Consider the following 22926-nt stretch of genomic DNA (forward strand, 5'->3'; position numbering starts at 1 on the left):
ACTTCAGCAAGGGGATTGACAAGATTCCTCATGGTAGACTGATTAGCAATGTTAGACCACTTGGAGAGCTAGCCACTTGAATACAAAATTGGCTTGAAGGTAGAAGACAGAGGGTGGTGATGGAGGGTTGCTTTTCAGTCTGGAGGCTTGTGACCTGCAGTGCGCCACAAGGATTGGTGCAGGGTCCATTCCTTATTGTCATTTATATAAATGATTTGGATGTGAACATAGAGGATATAGCTAGTAAGTTGGCAGATGACACCAAAATTGAAGGTGTAGTGGACAGTGAAGATGGTTACCTCAGAGTGCAATGGGATCTTGATCAGATGGGCCAATGGGCCAAGAAGTGGCAGGTGGAGTTTAATTTAGATAAATGTGAAATGCGGCATTTTGGAAAGGCAAATCAGGGTAGGACTTGCATACTTAATAGCAAGTTCCTGAGGAATGTTGTCGAATAAAGAGACCTTGGAGTGCAGGTTCATAGTTCCTTGAAAGTGGAGTCACAGGTAGACAGGGCAGTGAAGAAAGCATTTGGTACACTTGCCTTTAATGGTCAGGGCATTGATTATAAGAGTTGGAAGGTCATGCCGTACCTGTGTCGGACATTGTTTAGGAGAAAGTGAGGATTGCAGATGTTGGAGAGTCGGGGCGAAAAGTGTGGCATGGGAAAGGCACAGCGGGTCAGGCAGAATCCGAGGAGCAGGAAAGTTGATATTGGTTAGGAATTGGTTAGTATTCAATTTTGGAATACTGCATTCAGTTCTGGTCTCCTTGCTATAGGAAAGATGCTGTTAAACCTGAAAGTGTTTACAAGAATGTTGCCAGGGTTGGAAAGTTTGAGCTATTGGGAGAGACTGATTGGCTGGGGCTTTTCTCCCTGGAATGTAGGAGGCTGCGGGCTGATCTTATAGAGGTTTATAAAATCATGAGCAGCATGGATAGGGTGAATAGCCAAGGTCTTTTCCCTGGGGTACAGGGTAATGATTTAAAAGGGACTGAAGAGGCAACTTTTTCCTGCAGAGGATGGTATGTGTATGGAACGAGCTGCCAGAGGAAGTGATGGAGGCTGGTACAATTACAACATTTAAACTGCATCTAGATGGGTATATGAATTGATAGGGTTTAGAAGGATATGGGCCAAGTGCTGGCAAATGGGACTAGATTAATTTCAGCTATCTCGTCAGCCTGGATGAATTGGATCGAAGGGTCTTTTTCCATGCTGTTCACCTCACTGACTGTCTGAGTCTATACTCCTTTTTATTCAACACTGTCTGAAACCGTGTCAATCTCAACGTGGGCTCAGAGCAAACACTGAAAGACCAGAGCACACTACAGAACAAGTAACAGCCTTTCACAACGAGGATAAATTTGTCTTTGACAATCGGCAGAGCATAATCGGAACATATTTATGCGACAGGAACTGAAATGAATTCCCCCGAGTTCAGCGTTTCAGGGCTGACAGATCAGCAAAAGTGATGGGACAATTGTCAGCTTGTCACGTCTGTTCTGTGTAATGTGCACTTCCTGTGAAACTGGGTCAGACAGCAGCTGGGTGGGAGACTATCACTGCAAACTGGCTTAGCCACGCTGCACTTTAAGAATTCCCAGAAAAAGAACAGAAGCAGAATTGTGCTAACAGCACGGCTGACGTGAAGCAGCACTCTTTGAGGGATGTAAGCATCTACAGACATTACAACTGTAAAGGGCTTCAGCAATCAGCTATGACAATTCGGTCGATAGAACTATAGATGCTGGAAAGTTGAAACAGAAATTGATGGAGAAACTCAGCAGGTCAGGCAGCAACTGTGGTGAGAGAAACAGAGTTATAACTTGGAGATGCCGGTGTTGGACTGGGGTGTACAAAGTTAAAAATCACATAACACCAGGTTATACTCAACTAGGCAAAAGTGAGGACTGCAGGTGCTGGAGGTTAGAGTCTAGATTAGAGTGGTGCTGGAATAGCACAGCAGGTCAGGCAGCATCCGAGGAGCAGGAAAATCAACGTTTCAGGCAGGAGGCCTTCATCAGGAATCATTCCTGATGAAGGGCTCCTGCCCGAAATGTCAGTTTTCCTGCTCCTCGGTTGCTGCCTGACCTGCTGTGCTATTCCAGCACCACTCTAATCTTAACACCAGGTTATAGTCCAACAGATTTATTTGGAAGCACTAGCTTTCAGAGCGCTGTTCCTTCATACCCACCTGATAAAGGAGCAGCGCTCTGAAAGCTAGTGCTTCCAAATAAACCTGTTGGATTATAACCTGGTGTTGTGCGATTTTTAACGTTGAAACAGAGTTAATGTTCCAAGTCCAGTGACACTTCATCAGAGCTGGTATGATGAAGTGGCTAAGGGGTTAAGGCAATAGACTGGCAATTGGATATGGTCTGTACATCTGGGTATGAATGCCACTCTCATTGCTTTCCCAATGACTTTGCCCACATTTAAGGATAGTTTTGTTCCTTTAGCGCAGCAGAAATGGACAGATATTTGCAAGCACTTTCTGTTTATTCATTTACAAAATGTGGGCATTATTTACTGGCCAGTATTTATTGCCTGTCTCTAGTTACCCTGGAGCAGGTGGTGATGAGTTGCCTTCTTGAACCGCTGCAGTCCATGTGCTGGAGGGAGGGAGTTCCAGGATTTGACCCAGCGACACTGAAGGAACAGTGAACGGTGATAGAATATCCAGGGAGAGTGGCTGGAAGGGGAAATTGCAAGTGGTGGTATTCCCGTGTATCTGTGGTCCTTGTACTGAGTGGTTAGGATCTGAAATGCACTGCCTGAAAGCTTGAGATTTCAAATAAACATGTTGGCTATGACCTGGTGTTACGTGACTTCTGTCCAACTGAGACATTCAAGTGGGTATTAGATGAATGGATATAAACAGTATGCAGGGAGATGTGGAGAGGGGAGAGACTGGCATGAAGTAATGATGCTAGTGTGAAGAGTTAATGCAGACATGATGGGCTGAATGGTCTTGTGCTGTGCCATGTCTGGTAATTCTGTGAACTTTCTTTCAACCTCTACATAACTGTCCAGTTCACTCCTCAGAACCCTTTTACCTCATCTCCCTTATTGTTGTCAATTGTCAGAAATCTATCAATCTCAGATTTAAATTTAGCAACCGATCCTGTGTCAGTTGCTGTTTGTGGAAGAGAGTTCCAAAATCCTTTGTGCCTCAAACAGTTTCCTAATTTCACTCTTGAAAGGCCTGACTCTAAATCCAAGGCCAGGCCGCTCATACCAAAGTCAAACAGTTGAGCAAGTTTCTCAAATCCATTGTGCCATTTATTTGGCTGATCTGTAAGTTAACTTCAGTTATCCATCTTTGATCTGTATCCCTTTGCATCCTTACTTCTTTAAGAGCTTCTAATCTGTCAGTCCTGAAAGATTTGATTGTTCCTTCGTTACAGGTTTTTTGGGCAGAGGCAGTTTCTGCTTCTGCCACCCCGCGTGTGAAAAATTCTTCATGGTCTCACTCTCAATGGGCTTTAGCTAATTTTAAGATGACACACCAGTATCCCTGATCTTGCACTTGCAGTGATGAATGTACATTGGGGATGCTGCAGCTCATCTCCTTGGTAGTAAGGGTAAAGTTACCATTGTCTTCGCAGAGCGTAGCGCTGCTCTCTCATTGGAGAGAGATGACCAGTGGTAGTTTAACCAAAGGGTCAACGCAGCTCAAGTGAGGGGAGAGATTGAGAAGTAGAGTCCTTCATTGTAATCTCAGCCAGTGTATGAATTGAACTGCTGCTGTTAGCAGGGAGCTGGACAGTTATGTAGAGGTTGAAAGAAAGTTCACAGAATTACAGGACTGATAGGGCACAGCACGAGACCATTCAGCCCATCATGTCAGCATTAACTCTTCACACGAGCATCATTACTTCATTCTAGATCAGAGGCGTTGGAAGGGCACAGCAGTTCAGGTAACATCCAACCATCATTACTTCATGCCAGTCTCTTCCTCCTCCACATCTCCCTGCATACTGTGTATATCCATTCATCTAATACCCATTTGAATGTCTCAGTTGGACAGAAGTCACACAACACCAGGTCATAGCCCAATATGTTTATTTGAAATCTCAAGCTTTCAGGCAGTGCATTTCAGATCCTAACCACTCAGTGCAAGGACCGCAGATACACGGGAATACCATCACTTGCAATTTCCCCTTCCAGCCAATCTCCCTGGAAATTCTATCACCGTTCACTGTTCCTTCAGTGTCGCTGGGTCAAAATCCTGGAACTCCCTCACGCTGCATCACAAACCAGCCAACTGACCCCGATCTCCTGACGGAGGGGATTTTGAGGTGATCACAATCAGAAAGGCTTCGGGCTGAATGGATGGGTCCAGACTATTCCCATTGACAGAACGATCCAGAAAAAGGTGTAACCAATTGATCATCAAAAAAAAAATGAAAGATGCCCCAAAGAAAGTCTGTTTTGAACAGTTTGTGACATGCTCTATCCTTCCATTCTGCCAGCAATTTCCCAACCACTGACTGACCCATGACACAGAGTCAGCTCTGTGAACAGCGACAGTCAGAAGGAGTGAAAATAACACCATGCTCTGGGTTACGTGCGCTGAAGCTCTGCTTTCACAATCCAGTTCCCATGCGGACTGGAAGTACAGTGGAATCTCCAATATCTGGAATTCAATTATCTGAATTTTGGAATATCCAGCAAGATCACAAGGTTCTGATGCTTGTCTCAACGGAGTTATCTGGCATTCAATTATCTAAACAAAATAGTCCCTTCCCGTGTCGTTTGATAATCGAGGTTCCTCTGACTTCGAACAATAAAGGATTTGGATATTTTTGACTTGGTTTGACTTATTGTCATGTGCATTTTACCGTGCAAAATGCAAGAAAATATAATGAAAAGCTTCCTTTCATCACCATGAATGGGTGCGGTGTTGACAGTTTAAGAGAAAAACATGAAAAGATCTAGCTCAAAGAGAAGTCTCTCTATGTTTGAATTCTGCGTCAGTTCAGAACCACCACCATTTCGCCATTGTCTACCACTGGACCCCACTAACGTCAAAATCTCTGATCCTCAGGCGCCATCTTTCACTGCTGGGCTGATTCTCCTCCCCCCACTGTCTCACTGCTGTCCACTGCTGGACCCACCCAATGTCAGAGTCACGTCTCTCGCTGCTGGGCCTGCCTCACTCTGTCACCATGAATATCCTCCACAACCACCAACGTCTGAGCCGACCAAAGATGAAGTCGCCAATGCTCAGGTGCCATCTTTCCCTGCTGGGCCTACCCTGCGATGCCACCTCAGCAGATGTAGCACCCTGCTGATTCCAGATTCCCAGGCTCAACCCAGAAAAATAAGGAAGGGCTCGCTCTCCCCAGTGCTGGATAGAACATCCAAATATTGTCGACATTTTCTCATCACCCTGCGCAGGGATCTTCTTGCACAGCTCAGAAGTGAGTGAGCCTTGAACCCAGCCTGCCAGCTGGATTTTTAAGCTTAATTGTAAAAACTATCCTGACCATATGCAGAAAATCTGTAAAAAAAACCACATCGATTGGACCGTAACTCAGAAACAAAAACTGGCGTTGCTGGAAAAGCTCAGGAAGTCTGTCTTGGGTCTAGTTCTGAGGAAGGGTCACCGAAACGTTAACTCTGATTTCTCTTCACAGATGCTGCCAGACCTGCTGAGCTTTTCCAGCAACTTCTGTTTTTGTAGTTGCTGCAGAGAATCTGTGTTGGATTGTAATTTCCCTGAGCGAAATGGGTGTGAACGTGGTTGCTATGGTTGCAACCACAAACAAACACATGAAGTGTAAGGAAGATTGTGCAAAGTATGAACATAGAGCTGACAATAACATTCAACAAAGCATTTCTCCTTCCCTTTATGAGCTTTGGGTAGGAACAGCATCAAAACAAAGAGGTAGAGGCAAACTGTATACACCCCTTGGACCTGGTCTCCTATTTATTAAAATCAAGGTTAATCTAGTTAATCTAGTTCTGGCCTTCACTTCTCTGCCTGCCCCTTTTCATAATCTGCCTGCCTTGTGGATTGTGCTTTTATAATGTGCAGGAAACCTTAATAATAGCCTGCCTCACATAGCCTGCAACAAGGCGTGGAGGTGCTGGTGTGGGACTGGGGTGGACAAGGTCAGAAGTCACATGACACCAGATTATAGGCCAACAGGTTTATTTGAAATCACAAGCTTTCGAAGCGCTGCTCTTTTGCTAGGTCATCTGATTCTTATGAGTTTAACTTGAGACATGTTGTGCTTACGAATGCTTCACTTTAATGATATAAAATATTCTCTGCTAGTCAGATTTGGGCAGTGTGCAATTTTTTCACAGTTTACAAAACTTTCCCATGGCCTCATTGTCAGTATTCAAGACTTGGTGGTGAAGTTCCTTATTCTAGAAACAATTATTACAGAGCCAGTGGGTAAGACTTGCATACCATAGATCAGAGTCGAGTGTGGTGCTGGAAAAGCACAGTACGTCAGGCAGCATCCGGGGGGCAGGAAAATCAATATTTCGGGCATAAGCCCTTCACCAGGAAATTGCCTGAAATGTGAATTCTCCTGCTCCCCGGATGCTGCCTGACCTGCTGTGCTTTTCCAGCAACACACTCTCGACTCTGATCTGCAGCGATCACTTTCCTCCACCATACATCAGAGCCAAAATAGACACAGCCTGCTTCTGAGGTAGCTTGACTGGACCTGGAATAATTCTGCTTTCTCTCTCTACAGATGCAGTCAGACCTGCTGAATTTCTCCCAACTATTTCTGTTTTTGTTTCAGATTTCCAGAATCAGTAGATCTTTGTTTGAAAATGTTACACGTCTTTCAGTTCCTTTGTGCCTCTGTTTCCTCTTACCCTGATTTATCTAGCTTGGTGTTTCATTGAAAGGCATGCAAATTGACTACAATGATGCACAGAACAAACTTCGGCTAGATTATATTAATACCTGAAATTAAGTACAGGTGAGTGAAATGGGCAGGAAGGTCAGTGTAGAAGTTTTGTTGAGGGAGGGAATTTCCCTTTCCTCATCACTATCCCAACAAATTAAATAAATCCACAATCAAGGCAGATTGCAGCAGCACTCAGACAATCTGCCGGTGTTGCACTTACCATTCCATGGTTAATCCACGGTGGTATAAAACTGTCCAGGATTTTTGGATAAACCAGCTCTCGATCATATAGGTACAATGCCCAGAACATTGCCACCACCATCTGCAAGGGAACCAGAAGTCAGATGTTATTCCCGCCTATGCTAGACACTGAATTCATTCCCAGTTGCTATTTAATGTGGTTTCTACCTTCTTCAGTCAAATAAGATGAAACATTAACATTCTGGGGATCACTAATGATCAGAAAATGAACTGGACTCACCATAGAAACATCATCGCTACAGGAGCAGGTCAGAGGCTTGGAATCCTGCAGTGAGTATCTCACCTCCTGACTCCTCAAAGCCTGTCCACCATCTACAAGGCACAAGTCAGGAGTGTGATGGAATATTCCCTACCTGCCTGGATGACGGCAGCTCCAACAACACTCTGTCCAGGACAAAGTGGTTCACTTGATTGACATACCTTCCATTAACACAAAAACTCAGCCTCACTGCCATTAACACACTGCGGTGTGCGTCATCCAAAAGATGCAGAACTCACCCTGAGGTTACTTAGAGAGGACCTTTAAAATCTGTGACATCTACCATCTAGAAGGGCAAATACATGGGAACACCTGCAAATCTGTCCCCACTTCCTTCACACAATACGTCACTCACGTGATGAGTTCCTCCACCCCCTCACCATCCACCAAGTCACTCGTTACTATGAGTTGGAACTGTATCACTGCCCCATCAGTGTCACTAGGTCAAATCCTAGAAGGTCTTCCGTTACAGCAGAGTGGTTTACCTACACCATCTCAACCAACACATGAAGGAAGGAAGGAGCTCAGTACCGCCTTCTACAGGACAACTAGGGAGAGGCCAATAAATGCTGGCTGAGCCAGCTTTTCCCCTTGAAGAACAAAGATTTAAACTTGCCACGGCATCACCAAATGCCTTCAGTGGGAAAGAATGTTATAGACTCTGTCAAAAAGGAACAGAGGAGACTACAAGGGTGACCTAATTAACACAGATGAATTGATGTAGGTAATTAGCAAAGTTGTTCTGTGCAAAATTTTCCTCTGCCAGGGAATTGAAAGGGAACAACGTATGAGTGAAAGGAAGAGGATTCGTTTCACTCAACAGCGTTGTGGACTGAGGGGCATTTTCAATTCTGCAGATGTTGGAAGATTTGGTGGCATATGTTGTGCTCATGTCCACTACAACAAACTGAGATGTATTCAGTAGACTCACTGTCACCAATCCTTCTTATTCATATTATTTCAACCATATGGGGAAGGAAGCATTCCTGATGAAGGGCTCTGGCCCGAAACGTCGAATTTCCTGTTCCTTGGATGCTGCCTAACCTGCTGTGCTTTAACCAGCAACACATTTTCAGCTCTGATCTCCAGCATCTGCAGACCTCACTTTTTACTCGAATATTTTAAAGGAAGCTCACACACAATCTTCAACAGCAGAGACATAGTCTCGATAATGAGGATAGGTTTATTGTTTGATGTTTAATAACCAGTTATTTAATAACCACGATAATCCTCATGTTAGACAAAAGAGAAAGAACACATTACAATTCAATTACACGGATTATCATGGAAGTTGCACCTGAGAAATCCTCCAGGAGCTCTCAAACCCATGGTTTAGCTCCGGCCAGTAACAGTCTATATCCTGAGGGTGAAGCTTATTACACGGTGAGTCAACCCTTTCAGATACAAAATACCTGACCAGTTAAAATCATCCCGAAACTGTTCTTCATTAGTCTCAGTGCCTGCTCAACCAAACTCGTTAAGCTTTTGCTTTGGATATCAGAATGTGGAGGTGTCTCTGAGCTCCAAAAACAATCCCAACTGCAGTTTGAGCTAGGAAGGAAGCTGCTGTAACCTACAATAATGCCATAAGATACAGAAACAGGAAGTGAAAGGCCAGTCAGCCAGATTTCAGTAATTGGGAAATTACAGAAAGCATTAATCTGCACTTGAACAGGCCGAGATTAATCAAGAACAGTCAGCCTGGTTTTGTTCAGGGGAGGTCATGCCTGACCATTTTGATTGAATTTTTCAGGACGTGACCTGGTGTGTGGATGAGGGCAATGTTTGCGATGTAGTCTACTTGGACTTCAGCAAGGGTTTTGTTATGGTCCTGAATGGGAGACCGGTAGTGAAGGTAAGACCATATGGGGTCCAAGAAGATTTGGCAATTTGATCCAGAATTGGCTGAGGAACAACAAGCAGAGAGTGATGGTCAAGGAGAGTTTTTGTTACAGGAATCATAAGTCCAGTGGGGTTCCGCAGGGGTCAGATTTGGGGTCCTTCTGTTTGTGGGATATATAAATGGCTTAGGCTCAAATTTAGGATGGTTGATCAGTCAGTTCATGGATTATTCGAAAATTGGTGGGGAGGTAAATAATGAGAGGGTTAGAACATAGAACATAGAACAATACAGCACAGAACAGGCCCTTCGGCCCTCAGTGTTGCACCGACCTGTGAACTAATCTCAGCTCATCTCCTAACACCATCCCAAAATCATCCATGTGCTTATCTAAGGACTGTTTAAATCTCTCTAATGTGGCTGAGTTAACTACATTCGCAGGTAGGGCATTCCATGCCCTTACCACTCTCTGAGTAAAGAACCTGCCTCTGACATTTGTCTTAAATCTATCACCCCTCAATTTGTAGTTATGCCCCCTCGTACAAGCTGATGTCATCATCCTAGGAAAAAGTATTTCACTGTTTACCCTATCTAATCCTCTGATCATCTTGTATGTCTCTGTCAAATCCCCCCTTAGCCTTCTTCCTTCCAATGAGAACAGGCCCAAGTCTCTCAGCTTTTCTTCATAAGACCTTCCCTCCAGACCAGGCAACATCCTGGTAAATATCCTCTGCACCTTTTCCAATTCTTCCACATCCTTTTTGTAATGGGGCGACCAGAACTGTACACAATATTCCAAGAGTGGCCCCACCAGCGTTTTGTATAGTTGCAGCATGATATTGTGGTTCCAGAACTCAATCCCTCTATGAATAAAACCTAACACACCGTATGCCTTCTTAACAGCACCAACCACCTGGGTGGCAACTTTCAGGGATCTATGCACATGGACTCCAAGATTCCTCTGCATATCCACACTACCAAGAATCTTTCCACTGACCCAGTACTCTGCCTTGCTGTTATTCTTCCCAAAGTGCATCACCTCACATTTAGCTACATTGAACTCCATTTGACATCTCTCAGCCCAATTCTGCAGTTTATCCAATTCCCCCTGCAACCTGTAACATTCTTCCAAATTGACCAATACTCCACTGACTTTAGTGTTGACTAATCCATCCACCTATGTCTGCGTCTAAGTCATTTATAAAAATGACAAACAGCAGTGGTCCCAAAACAGATCCTTGTGGCACACCACTAGTAACCAGACTCCAGACTGAATATTTACCATCAACCACCATTCGCTGCCTTCTTTCAGAAAGCCAGTTTCTAATCCAAACTGCTAAATCTCCCTCAATTGTATTTGCTACATCAGCCTACCATGTGGAACCTTATCAAAGGCTTTACTGAAGTCCATGTACACCACATCAACTGCCCTACCCACATCTACATGCTTGGTCACCTTCTCAAAAAACTCAATGAGGTTTGTGAGACACGACCTGCCCTTGATGAATCCTTGTTGACTATCTGAAAACAAATTGTTGCTTGCTAGATGATTATAAATCTTATCTCTTATAATCCTTTCCAAAACCTTTCTTACAACAGAAGTAAGACTCACTGTCTATAATTACCTGGGTCATCTCTACTGCCCTTCTTGAACAAGGGCACAGCATTTGTAATCCTCCAGTCCTCTGGGACTAAACCTGTAGACAATGATAACTCAAATATCAAAGCCAACGGCTCTGCTATCTCCTCCCTAGCTTCCCAGAGAATCCTCGGATAAATCCCATCTGGCCCAGGGGACTTGTCTACTTTCACTCCTTCTAGAATTGATAACACCTGTGCGTAACTAACCTCGATCCTTTCTAGTCTAATCTCTCATACCTCTTACTACTCCTCCACAATATTCTCCTTTTCCTGAGTGAACACCAATGAAAAATGTCCAACTTGCACCTCTCTGATCTCTACAGGGTCCACACTCAACTTCCCACTACTGTCTTTGACTGGCCCAATTCCTACCGTAATCATCCTTTTATTCCTCACATACATATAGAAAGCTTTAGGGTTCTCCTTTATTCTATTTGCTAAAGACTGCTCGTGTCCTATCTTTGCTCTTCTTAACTCTCTCTTTAAATCCTTCCTAGCTGATCTGTAACTCTCCATGGCCTCATCTGTACCATCTTGCCTCATCAACACATAAGCCCCCTTCTGCTTAACAAGAGATGCAATTTCTGTAGTAAACCATGGTTCCCTTACCTTATCATGTCCTCCCTGCCTGACAGGGACATACCTATTAAGGACACGCAATATCTGTTCCTTAAACCAGCTCCACATTTCCATTGTCTGCATCCCCTGCATTTTGCTACCCCATTCTATGCATCCTAATTCTTGCCTAATTGAATTATAGTTGCCCTTGCCCCATCAATAACTCTTGACCTGTGGCATGTACCTATCCCTTTCCAATGCTAAATTAAACATAACTGAATTATGGTCACTCTCTCCAAAGTGCTGACCCACAATTAAATCAAACACCTGATCTGGTTCATTACCAAGCACCAGATCCAGAGTGGCCTCCCCTCTTGTCGGCCCTTCAACATACTGTGTCAGGAAACCCTCCTGTACACATTAGACAAAAACTGATCTATCCAACGTACTAGAGCTATAACATTTCCAGTCAATGTTGGGGAAGTTAAGTCCTCCATTATGACCACCCTGTTCCTTTCGCTCCTACTCAGAATAATTTTGCTAATCATCTCTTCCACCTCACTGGAACTCTGCAGAGACCTATAAAAAAACTCCAAGCAGTGTGACCTCTCCTCTTCTGTTTCTAACCTCAGCCCACACTACCTCAGTAGACGAGTCCTCATCAAAACTTCTCTCAGCCATCGTTATACTATCTTTGACTAACAAGGCCATGCCTTCCTCCTCTTTTACCGCCTTGCCTGTTTTTAATGAAAGATCTAAACCCTGGAACCTGCAACATCCATTCCTCACCCTGCTCTATCCATGTCTCCGAAATGGCCACAACATCAAAGTCCCAGATACCTACGCATGCTGCAAGCTCACTTACCTTATTTCGGATACTCCTGGTGCTGAAATAGACACACTTCAAACCAGATTGCTGTCTGCCAGCACATTCCTGTGACCCTGAAATCTTGTCCCTGTCCTTCCTATTCTCATCCTTTTGGGCACTGCAACTACACCTTTGCTTCCCATCTATATATCCTCTGAAGTCAATGGATAGCCATAGACTTCAGATGAAATATATATGGGCTGGACAGAAGGGCTGATCAATGGCAAATGGAATTCAATTGGATAAATGTGAAGCGATGCACTTGGGCAAGACAAACAAGGCAAGGGAATACATGATGAACAGGTCGGACCCTGGAAAGCACTGAGGATCCTTGAAGTGCATGTCCACCAGTCCCTTAAGGAAGTGGGTCAGGCTGGTGAAGTGGTTAAGAAGGCATATGGTATATTTGCCTTTCTTAGCGAAGGCACAGAGTTGAGGAGCAGGGAGGTGGTGCTGGAATTGTATAAAACATTGGCTAGGCCCCAGCCAGAGTATTTTGAGCATGTCTGGGATCCACTTTCCAGGAAGGATGTGATATCACTGGAGAGGGTCCAGAGGAGATTTACCAGCATGTTGCTGGGGCTGGAGAGTTTTAATTATGAAGAGAGAGATTGGACAGGCTGGAATTGTTTTCCTTACAGCAGAGGAGATCAGTTGATTGAACTGAATTGTCACGTGTACTGAGGCACAGTGAAAAGCTGTGAGCAATACAGGCAGATCACAGAGTTAAGTAGCATAGATAACTACATAATCAGCGGCAAAAATATAAACACGGGTACAAGCGAATGGGAAGAGTTTGTGAGTCCATTCAGTATTCTAACAACAGTGGGGTAGAAACTGTTTTGAAACTGGCAGGTGCGTGTGTTCAGGCTTCTGTACCTTCTCCCTGATGGTAGAGGTTGTAGAAAAATTTTGCCAGGGTGGGATGGATCTTTGAGAATGCTGGCGACCTTTCCAGGGATGACATGATTGAGATGTATAAAATTATGAGGGGCATAGGCAGCAAGAGACTTTTGCCCTTGATGGAGGGATCAGTGAGCAGGGGGCACAGATTGAAGAGGTTTAGAGTGAACGTGATGAAAAATGTTTGTTCCCAGAGGTTGTGATCGGAATCTGGAGCTCACTGCTTGAAAGAGTGGAAAAGGCAGAGGACCTCATAATGTATTCAAAATGTTCACTATGTTTCTGTCTCCACAGATGCTGCCAGACCTGCTGAGTTTCTCCAACCATTTCTGTTTAGTTTGTCTCCAGCATTCACAGTTCCTTGTTTTATGTCAGATGTGAGACAAGGCTAAAAGCAGGATGTATAGAGTTTGCAGTTAATGATTTGTATTAAGAGTTAATTAAGCAATTGAACAAACAAATGATGTACTGAAGTTCATTCAAAAAAGAGGCATTGCATGATGGATGAAAATAAAAAGTGTCTTACTGTAAATACAAAAGAAACAAAAACAGAGAGAGACTGACAGACAAACTGGAACATAATTTGATTTATTAGTTTCACTATCCAATGTGATCATCAAAAATTCCCAAAAGAAACTGGATGGACTGGAGGAAATGAACTTGCAGGTCCACAGGGATAGTACAAGGGAATGAGGATAGGCCAGAATGGAATGAATTGGCCAAGATATCTGTACTGCAATGACCTCATGATGAATATTAAACCACAGTCAGAACAATGAAGCATTTGAGTTCCAGGCTTTTGCTGATAAGTCATTGTACATTAGTTAGACCACAATTGGAATTCTTCTGTACAATTTTATTGCAGAGTTTCGATAGCGAACTAAATATTAAATGGAGGGTAATAGGACTTCTTCTGCTTGAAATGAGAAAGCTGAGGTGTAATGTGGTAGAGGTCTTCAATATTATGTGATGGTTTGATGAGGTAAATTATTTCTGCTCACAGGCAGGGGTGAAACTATAGGTTCTAAACAAAAGGCAGCCAAAACAATACAGGAGAAATCTTGTCACCGGAGGGTGGTGAGAACATAGGGGTCAGCGTGTAAACTAGTTGAGGTGAAAAGCTGGGACAAATTTAGCTAGAATGGATGCCTGAAAGATAAAAGAATGGAAGAATATTTTGATGGAACAGGGAGAAGAAATTTAAGAGCCTTATATGGAGCAAAATATCAACATGAGCCTGTTGGGCTCAGTGGCCTTTTCTGCAGCGACGATATTTTGTAATGTATCACAGAGGCTGTGAACAACAGCAGTGTATCACTGTACTTAAAAAGATAAGATTAAACAAAATTCAGATCCTACCCTAGGGAAAGGGGTTGAATGCACATCTTGGTACATAACAACTGTATGCTCCTATATGATACTTCCGGTTAAAAGGCTCTGCACACTAGGCCTCTTTGAAATTCAGGCCTCGCAGAGCGCTTCAGGGAACATATCCAGGACACTCGCATCAATCAACCCCACCGCCCTATGGCCCAACATTTCAACTCCCCCTCCCACTCTGCTAAGGACATGCAGGTCCTGGGCCTCCTTCACCGCTGCTCCCTCACCACCCGCGCCTGGAGTAAGAACGCCTCATCTTCCGCCTCGGAACACTTCAACCCAATGGCATCAATGTAGACTTCACCAGTTTCTTCATTTCCCCTCCCCCCCACCTTACCCCAGTTCCAACCTTCCAGCTCAGCACCGCCCCCATGACTTGTCCTACCTGCTAATCTCCCTTCCCACCCATCTGCTCCACTCTCCTCTCTGACCTATCACCTCCATCCCTACCCCCCTTTCACCTATTGTACTCTTTGCTACCTTCCCCCATCCTCCTCTCTGACCTATCACCTCCATCCCCATCCCCATTCACCCCTTGTACTCTTTGCTATCTTCCCCCACCCTTCTCTCTGACCTATCACCTCCATCCTCAACCCCCCATTCACCTATTGTACTCTTTGCTACCTTCCTCCACCCTCCTCTCTGACCTATCACCTCCATCCTCACCCCCCCATTCACCTATTGTACTCTTTGCCACCTTCTCCCACCCTCCTCTCTGACCTATCACCTCCATCCCCTACCCCCATTCACCTATTGTACTCTTTGCTACGTCCCCCACCCTCCTCTCTGACCTATCACCTCCATCCCCAGCCCCATTCACCTATTGTACTCTTTGCTACCATCCCTCACCCTCCTCTTTGACTTATCGCCTCCATCACCACCCCACCCCACTCCCACCCCCATTTATCTCTCCACCTGCCTCCATTCCTGATGAAGGGCCTTTGCCCGAAACCTCGCTTTTCCTGCTCCTCGGATGCTGCCTGACCTGCTGTGCTTTTCCAGCACCACTCTGATCTCTCCTCTCTGAAATTCAGACAATGTTGAGGTGGACAACTTACGTCGTTTTCAAATTTCACCACGTTTCACCTCCCACTCCCCAACTTGCCAATACACATTCCTATTGAGTGAAGCTCTGTGCACTGAACCAAGAAGGCTGAAAAAGGCACAAAAGGGCTTAACGAGGAACGTGCCCACTTACCACACCCACAGGGAATGCCAGCACAGCCATTAGCCAATCTCGAAGAAAGATGAGTTTCCTGAGCTGTCTCTGCTGCTCTCGGTCGTCAGTGCCTTGAGTAAGGAGACTCGAGAGGTCTGTCAGGACACAGATCCCAAAGAACACCGTCTGTATCACCTGTTGAGCAAATGACACATGAGCTGCTCACATATTGGTGAGACAGGCCGCTTACTTGCGGAACGCTTCAGAGAACACCTCTGGGCCGCCCGAACCAACCAACCCAATCACCCCGTGGCTCAACACTTTAACTCCCCCTCCCACTCCACCGAGGACATGCAGGTCCTTGGACTCCTCCACCGGCAGAACACAACTACACGACGGCTGGAGGAGGAGCGCCTCATCTTCCGCCTGGGAACCCTCCAACCACAAGGTATGAATTCAGATTTCTCCAGCTTCCTCATTTCCCCTCCCCCCACCTTGTCTCAGTCGGTTCCCTCAACTCAGCACCGCCCTCCTAACCTGCAATCCTCTTCCTGACCTCTCCGCCCCCACCCCACTCCGGCCTATCACCCTCACCTTGACCTCCTTCCACCTATCCCACCTCCATCGCCCCTCCCCCTAGTCCCTCCTCCCTACCTTTTATCTCAGCCTGCTTGGCTCTCTCTCTCTTATTCCTGATGAAGGGCTTATGCTCGAAACGTCGAATTCTCTATTCCTGAGATGCTGCCTAACCTGCTGTGCTTTGACCAGCAACACATTTGCAGCTGTGATCTCCAGCATCTGCAGACCTCATTTTTTACACACACACATTAAGGCTAACATTAGCTTTGATCAGTAGGATAGCGCCAGCATTAAATGGTCCACTGAAGCCAAAGCTAATCAAGGCTGGGAGAGATTTGTAAAGGACAGCAGATTCCTGAAGTCAAAACTCCACCAGGAACTTTGAAATTCTTGTATAGTAAAATGCAACTAATCCCAAATTGGCCACCCATTAATCCAACCATGAGCAGGGTTAAGTTGTGAAGCCAGTGACTGGCACTTAACAGTACGAAAACTTCACTGATAACATCCTGTGTTGGTGCTTAGGTAGTCTGATACAGCAGTCAACGTGTCAATAGGATCGAGAATAAATTGTGGGTTCTGATGCAATATGGGTGAATTGCACAGTGTGACACTGGGGCACGTAAACTATCTCTAACACACTCTACAATCGTCACATGTAGACGGGATGGTGAGTGAGGCGATTAGCACACTTGCCTTCATTGCTCAGATTTTTGAGTATCAGACTTGGGACATCACGTTAAGACATTGGTGAGGTCTCTTCTGGAGTACTGTGTGCAGTTCTGATCTCCCTGTTATAGGAGGGATATTATTAAATTGGAGAGGGTTCAGAAAAGATACACCAGAAAGTTGCCCGGAATGGAGGGTTTGAGTTATAAGGAGAGCTGGATAGGCTGGGACTTATTTGACTGGAGTGTAGGAGGTTAAGTGGTGACCTTACAGAGGTTTATAAAATAATGAGGGTCTAGATAAATGGCAGGTGCTTTTTCCCTAGAGAAGGGATTTCAAGACTACGGGACGTTTTTATCGCAAGAGGAGAAAGATTTAAAGAAGTCATGAGGGGCAGTATTTTCATGCAGAGAGTGATTAGTGCGTGGAAGGAACTTCCAGAGGAAGTGGCGGATGTGCGTGCAGTTACAGCGTTTGAAAGGCATTTGGATAAGTACATGGATATGGGCCAGGAACAGGCAGGTGGGGCTAGTTTAGTTTAGGATTATCATCAGCATGGACTGGTTGGGCTGAAGGGTCTCCTTCTATGTTGTATGACTCCAGGACTCTAACTTACCTCAGTACAGGAAGTGGGAATGACAGCCAACCTTCCCACTGCTAAACAGAAACAGAAATTGCTGGAGAAACTCAGCAGATCTGGCAGCTTTTGTGAAGAGAGAGCACAGTTAATGTTTTGTGTCCAGTGACTCTTCTTCTTCCCATCCCTAATCCTTATTCAGTGACCAATGCATGTCCACACTTCAGGAAGAATTTGTGTTTGAATTTTAGGAGGTGCCATGGTCATCCTTGGCAACGCTGCCCTGATGGTACTGAGTGTTTCTGAAGAATGGCCACTTTCCGGGTACCTGGTGCTGCCAATAAGAACATCTTGCATGGTTCAGCAGAGGAGGCAAGGACAGAACAAATTAGAACATAGAACATAGTCCCTTCTGCCCCCACGTTATGCCAGCCCTTTATCCTACTTTAAGATCAGACTAACCTAGATACCCTACATTTATTCAAGTCCCTATCCAAGAGTAGTTTTAATGTCCCTAATGTATCTGACTGCTGGCAGTGCATTCCATGCTCCCAACACTCTCTGTGTAAAGAACCTGTCTCTAATCTCCCCTAAACTTTCCTCCAATGACCTTAAAATTATGCCCCTTCATGATAGCCATTTCTGCACTGGGAAAATGTCTCTGGCTATTCACGCTATGTGTGCCTCTCAACATCTTGTACACCTCGATACTGTTTTAGGTAACGAGAAATGAAAAATGCTGAAAATCCTCAGCAGCTCTCGCAACATCTTTGGAGAGATAAACAGACTAACGGTTAGGTCCAAAACCTTCCATCATAATCCAGGCTCACCCTCCAACTGACTGCCCTTGCCACCTCATGTGCACTCAGTGTTTAAATCTGTGCATTCCTGTTTCCTGCCTCAAACTCATCGAACCCTGTAAAGAATGTTAGTTCTACAGGCGATGACCATTCAGCCCATCAAAGCCATATCGGCTCTCTGTTGAGCAATCTAGTCAGTCCCATTCATCAGATCTATCCCCACAACAAGTCAACTTTCCTTTCATACCCATCCAATTTTCTTTGGACATTGTCAGCTCTTCCATTGTACTCATTGGCAGAAAATTCCAGATCATTGTGGTGTAATCCTAACTGATGGTAATGCCGGACAGGTCAGATCCCAAAAGGAAATCTAGCTCAATAGCCAGAGGTTTTATTTTCACACTTGGTTACTGCACTGGTTGGTCACTGAGCATATTTACAAAAGGAACAAAAACTATTTTATACTATCCTAGCTTGAGCTGAAACAGTCTTGTTACAATTCTTAGAAATAACAATTCAACGTTTTTACTCTCAACAATGACCTTACAGATATTTAAACCCCAGTGAAGGGCTATCTTTTTCTGATTTAAAGGTCTTTGTTCAGTGGTACAGCTGTGCTTGGTTTCTTTCTGGCAAACATCTGCATCCACCCAATTATAACACTGCCAGTTTAATGTCTCTTAATGAAACTTTTAAACAATCCACTAACACAATTCACTTCTTTCCTAAGATAGAGTCAAGTACGATTCCTTAAACCTCTCTTTCCCAGTCTTTGTTTTTGGAGCTTTCTCTAACTGATGTTAAACCACTCAGGAAGTTTCTCCTGAACTGACTGTAATGGAGACTGCAAAACTGCATTGTTGCTCTTAAGAGTTTTTTTCTCCCTGAATAACCTTCTTCTGTCTGAAATAAAACTGCACATGCCCTGTACTTCTGAATGGTTCTCTCTTGCTAAAGGGAAGCTGTTCAATCACTCCATCCTTTGCCAAAGGATACCTTTTTGCTAGGCAACAGCTGGATATTTTTCTAACATTATTCTTTGTTTTATCATGTAATAAACTATTCCCTTCAAGGATATTTGTTTACAGCCTCACTTAAACTTCCAGACACCTAGTGCATGAACATAATTTAAAATTTAAACTACGCTTTTTTCCTTCCAGACCCATACAACATAGAAACACAAGTCAAATTTAAAACCAAGTATTGTTTTGTCTACTTTAGCTCTCAAGTTTAGCAACAATGATAATAGGGCATAATGACCCTTCATCATAAGAACCACTCATTGAAATTACCTCACTTATCACTTGGTATATAGTCCTTTCACCATCAGCTAATTGTCTGTACCCGATCCGAACCTGTCAGAATCTGTGCACCTCGATCAGGCTGCCCTTCAGCTGCCTCCACTCCACAGAGCATAAAATAATGAAGTGCGTGACGATAAGTGCCATAGAGTCATGGAACACAGAAACAAGGGGAGGAGTGGTGTAGCCAATGTACAGGAGAGATGTTAGGAAGCACTTTGATACAAAAAAAAGGTTTGGAACTCTCTTCCATTAATGGCAGCGGGCGCTGAATCAGTTGTTCAGTTTAAATCTGACCGCTTTTTTTTAAGCAAAGGTGTTCAGGGCTATGGGCTAAAGTCAGGGAGTTAGGCCACGGCTCAGCCATGATCTCATTGAATGGTGGGACAGTCTCGAAGGGCTGAGTGGCCAACTCCTGTTCCCAGAATGCAACGCAAACATTAGAACGTTCAGAACTCCAAGCTTTTAAAACAGGAGTGTGTGGTTCTTTTTGCCCTACATCTAATCCTAGCAAAACCATACATCTCAAAAGGTAAGGTTGCAAATTTCTAAAGATGTAGACTGGAGGCCTGATGAAATACCTATACTGATACCAGTATCCCATCATCAAATCTCCCTTTATTTTCAAGTGCACAGTACATGGGCTCTGACCAGCCAGCTCAGAGCCACTCCCAAGATCGAGGAGGCTCTCTGGATCTCTGAGGCAAAAGTGAGGACTGCAGATGCTGGAGATCAGAGTCAAGATTAGAATGGTGCTGGAAAAGCACAGCAGGTCAGGCAGCATCTGAGGAGCAGGAGAATCAATGTTTCGGGCAAAAGCCCTTCCTCAGGAATGAGGCCGGGAGCTTCTGTGGTGGAGAGATAAATGGGAGGGAGGTGGGGCTGGGGAGAAGGTGGTTAAGAGTACAATAGGTGGATGGAGGTGGGGATAAAGGTGATAGGTCGGGGGGTGGAGCGGATGGGTGGGAGGGAAGATTGACAGGTGGTACTGGTCATGAGGGTGGTGCTGAGCTGGAAGGTTGGAACTGGGGTAAAGTGGGGGGAGGGGAAATGAGGAAACTGGTGAAATCCACATTGATGTCCTGGGGTTGAAGTGTTCCGAGGCGGAATAGGAGGCGTTCTTCCTCCAGGCTTCGGGTGGTGAGGGAGTGGTGATGGAGGAGGCCCAGGACCTGCATGTCCTCAGCAGAGTGGAAATGTTGGGCCACAGGGCGGTGGGGTTGATTGGTGCGGGTGTCCCGGAGATGTTCCCTTAAGCGCTCTGCTAGGAGGCGCCCAGTCTCCCCAATGTAGAGGAGACCGCATCGGGAGCAACGGATACAATAAATGACATTGGTGGATGTGCAGGTGCAACTCTCTGAATCCCTTGCTTATATCTGTCAGCCAGGGCTCCCTCATTGATCCCAGTTAATAACCCCAGTCAAAAATCTCATAGTCAATGAGATCCACATGCTCCTGGTTCCTATCACTGCTGTTAAATTATAGGGAGAGGCTGAATAAGCTGTGGCTTTTTTTCCTCGGGATTATCAGAGTCTGAGGAATTATATGATAGAGTTTTATAAAATCATGACTGACATGGATAGAGGAGTCCAGAATTAGAGGGCATCGGCTTAAGCTGAGAGGGGAAAGATATAAAAGGGACCTCGGGGCAAATATTTCCTGCGGAGGGTGGTGCGTGTATGGAATGAACTGCCAGAGGAAGTGGTGGAGGCTGGTACAATTGCAACGTTCAAAAGACATCTGGATGGATATATGAACAGGAAGGGTTTAGAGGGATCTGGGCCAAATGCTGGCAAATGGGACTCGGTCAGGTTCGGTTGTCTGGTCAGTGTGGACGAAGAGTTTGTTTGAGTGAGAGGTTAAACTGAAGCTTTACCTGCAGTAAACCTAAAATAGCAACCCAATCCAACTAACCAAAAAGAGGTTCCATAATTTAGTTACAGTTTGTTCATGAACATACCTCTTGGTATGGCATAGTTTTACCAGACAAAGCCTGAGTGAAGCCTTAGCCAGTGGATTCGACACTTCACAGAGAAGAACAGCCCAAGTTTTTTCTCAGGAACACTGAGAGATTAATGTCACCAAATCATATAAGGAGATAAAATACAAGACACTCACAAGCTGGACAAAGAGACAAGGAATGTCTTGAAGGAGAAAGTCGAAAATCACACAACACTGGGCTATAGCCTTAACAGGTTTATTTGGAATCTCGATTATCCGAAGGACATGCGCGGGGAGTATTTCGCTCGGTTAATCGAATCCTAGATAATTGATGCTGGATAACATAGCATTAGGACCTTGTGATCTTGTCCAGATAATCAGAAATTTAGTTTCTTGAATGCTGGATAATCAAGGTTCCCCTGTACAAGTTTTCGGAGCAATGCTCCTTCGTCAAGTAGCTCGTGCGGCAGGATCAGAGGGCACGGAATTAATTGTAAAAGATCAAAGTGTCATACAACTGATGCGATGTATTGAACAAACCTAGATTGCTGTTAGATTTTCAAACACTCAGAATGGGGATGCAGGTTTTGATTCATTAATATGTAAATATGTAAATATTAATCTGAGCTGCCAGAGGAAGTGGTAGAGGCTGGTGCAATTGTAGCATTTAAGAGGCATTTGGATGGGTATATGAATAGGATAGGTTTGGAGGGATATGGACCAGGTGATGGCAGGTGGGACTAGATTGGGTTGGGATATCTGGTCAGCATGGATGGGTTGGTCCGAAGGGTCTGTTTCCATGCTGTACATCTCTATGACTCTAATCAATCAAAACCTGCATCCCCATTCTAAGTGATTTAAGAATTAACACAATCTAGGTTTGTTCAGAGAATCTCATCAGTTGTATGAATGACACTTTGATCTTTCACTATAAATACTGTGTCCTGTGATCCTGCAGCGCTCCGAAAGCTTGTAATTCCAAATAAATCTGTTGAACTATAACCTGGTGTTATGTGATTTTTAACTTTGTCCAACACCGGCTCCTCCACAGCATTAAAGGGGAAAAGTGAGGTGGTATTCCAGAACTTTGGGTCCCAAGCAATTGAAAGATCAAAGTGTCATACAACTGATGAGATGTACTGAACAAACCTAGATTGTGTTAAGTCTTAAATCACTTAGAATTGGGATGCATGGAAACAGACCCTTCGGTCCAACCCGTCCACTACTGAAGAAACAGCAAGAAGGAGCGCGTAAGAGATCTGAATGACCAGAATACTATCTTGGAGGGGGCTATGTGCTGGAGGGACG

General features: G+C 44.6%; 1 protein-coding gene across 1 annotated transcript in view; it reads right to left on the bottom strand.

Moving 5' to 3' along the window:
- The window catches only part of aig1 (androgen-induced 1 (H. sapiens)), a 154123-nt gene that overhangs the window by 70078 nt on the left and 61119 nt on the right, over positions 1-22926 (bottom strand). The window contains exons 2-3 of the mRNA XM_060830787.1: positions 15791-15946; positions 7103-7204 (exon numbers count right to left, since the gene is read on the bottom strand). Of these exons, the coding sequence (XP_060686770.1) occupies positions 7103-7204; positions 15791-15946 (258 nt within the window). The remainder of the gene's footprint in view (positions 1-7102; positions 7205-15790; positions 15947-22926) is intronic.

The sequence above is a fragment of the Hemiscyllium ocellatum genome, chromosome 10, assembly GCF_020745735.1.
Source record: "Hemiscyllium ocellatum isolate sHemOce1 chromosome 10, sHemOce1.pat.X.cur, whole genome shotgun sequence".
NCBI lineage: Eukaryota > Metazoa > Chordata > Chondrichthyes > Orectolobiformes > Hemiscylliidae > Hemiscyllium > Hemiscyllium ocellatum.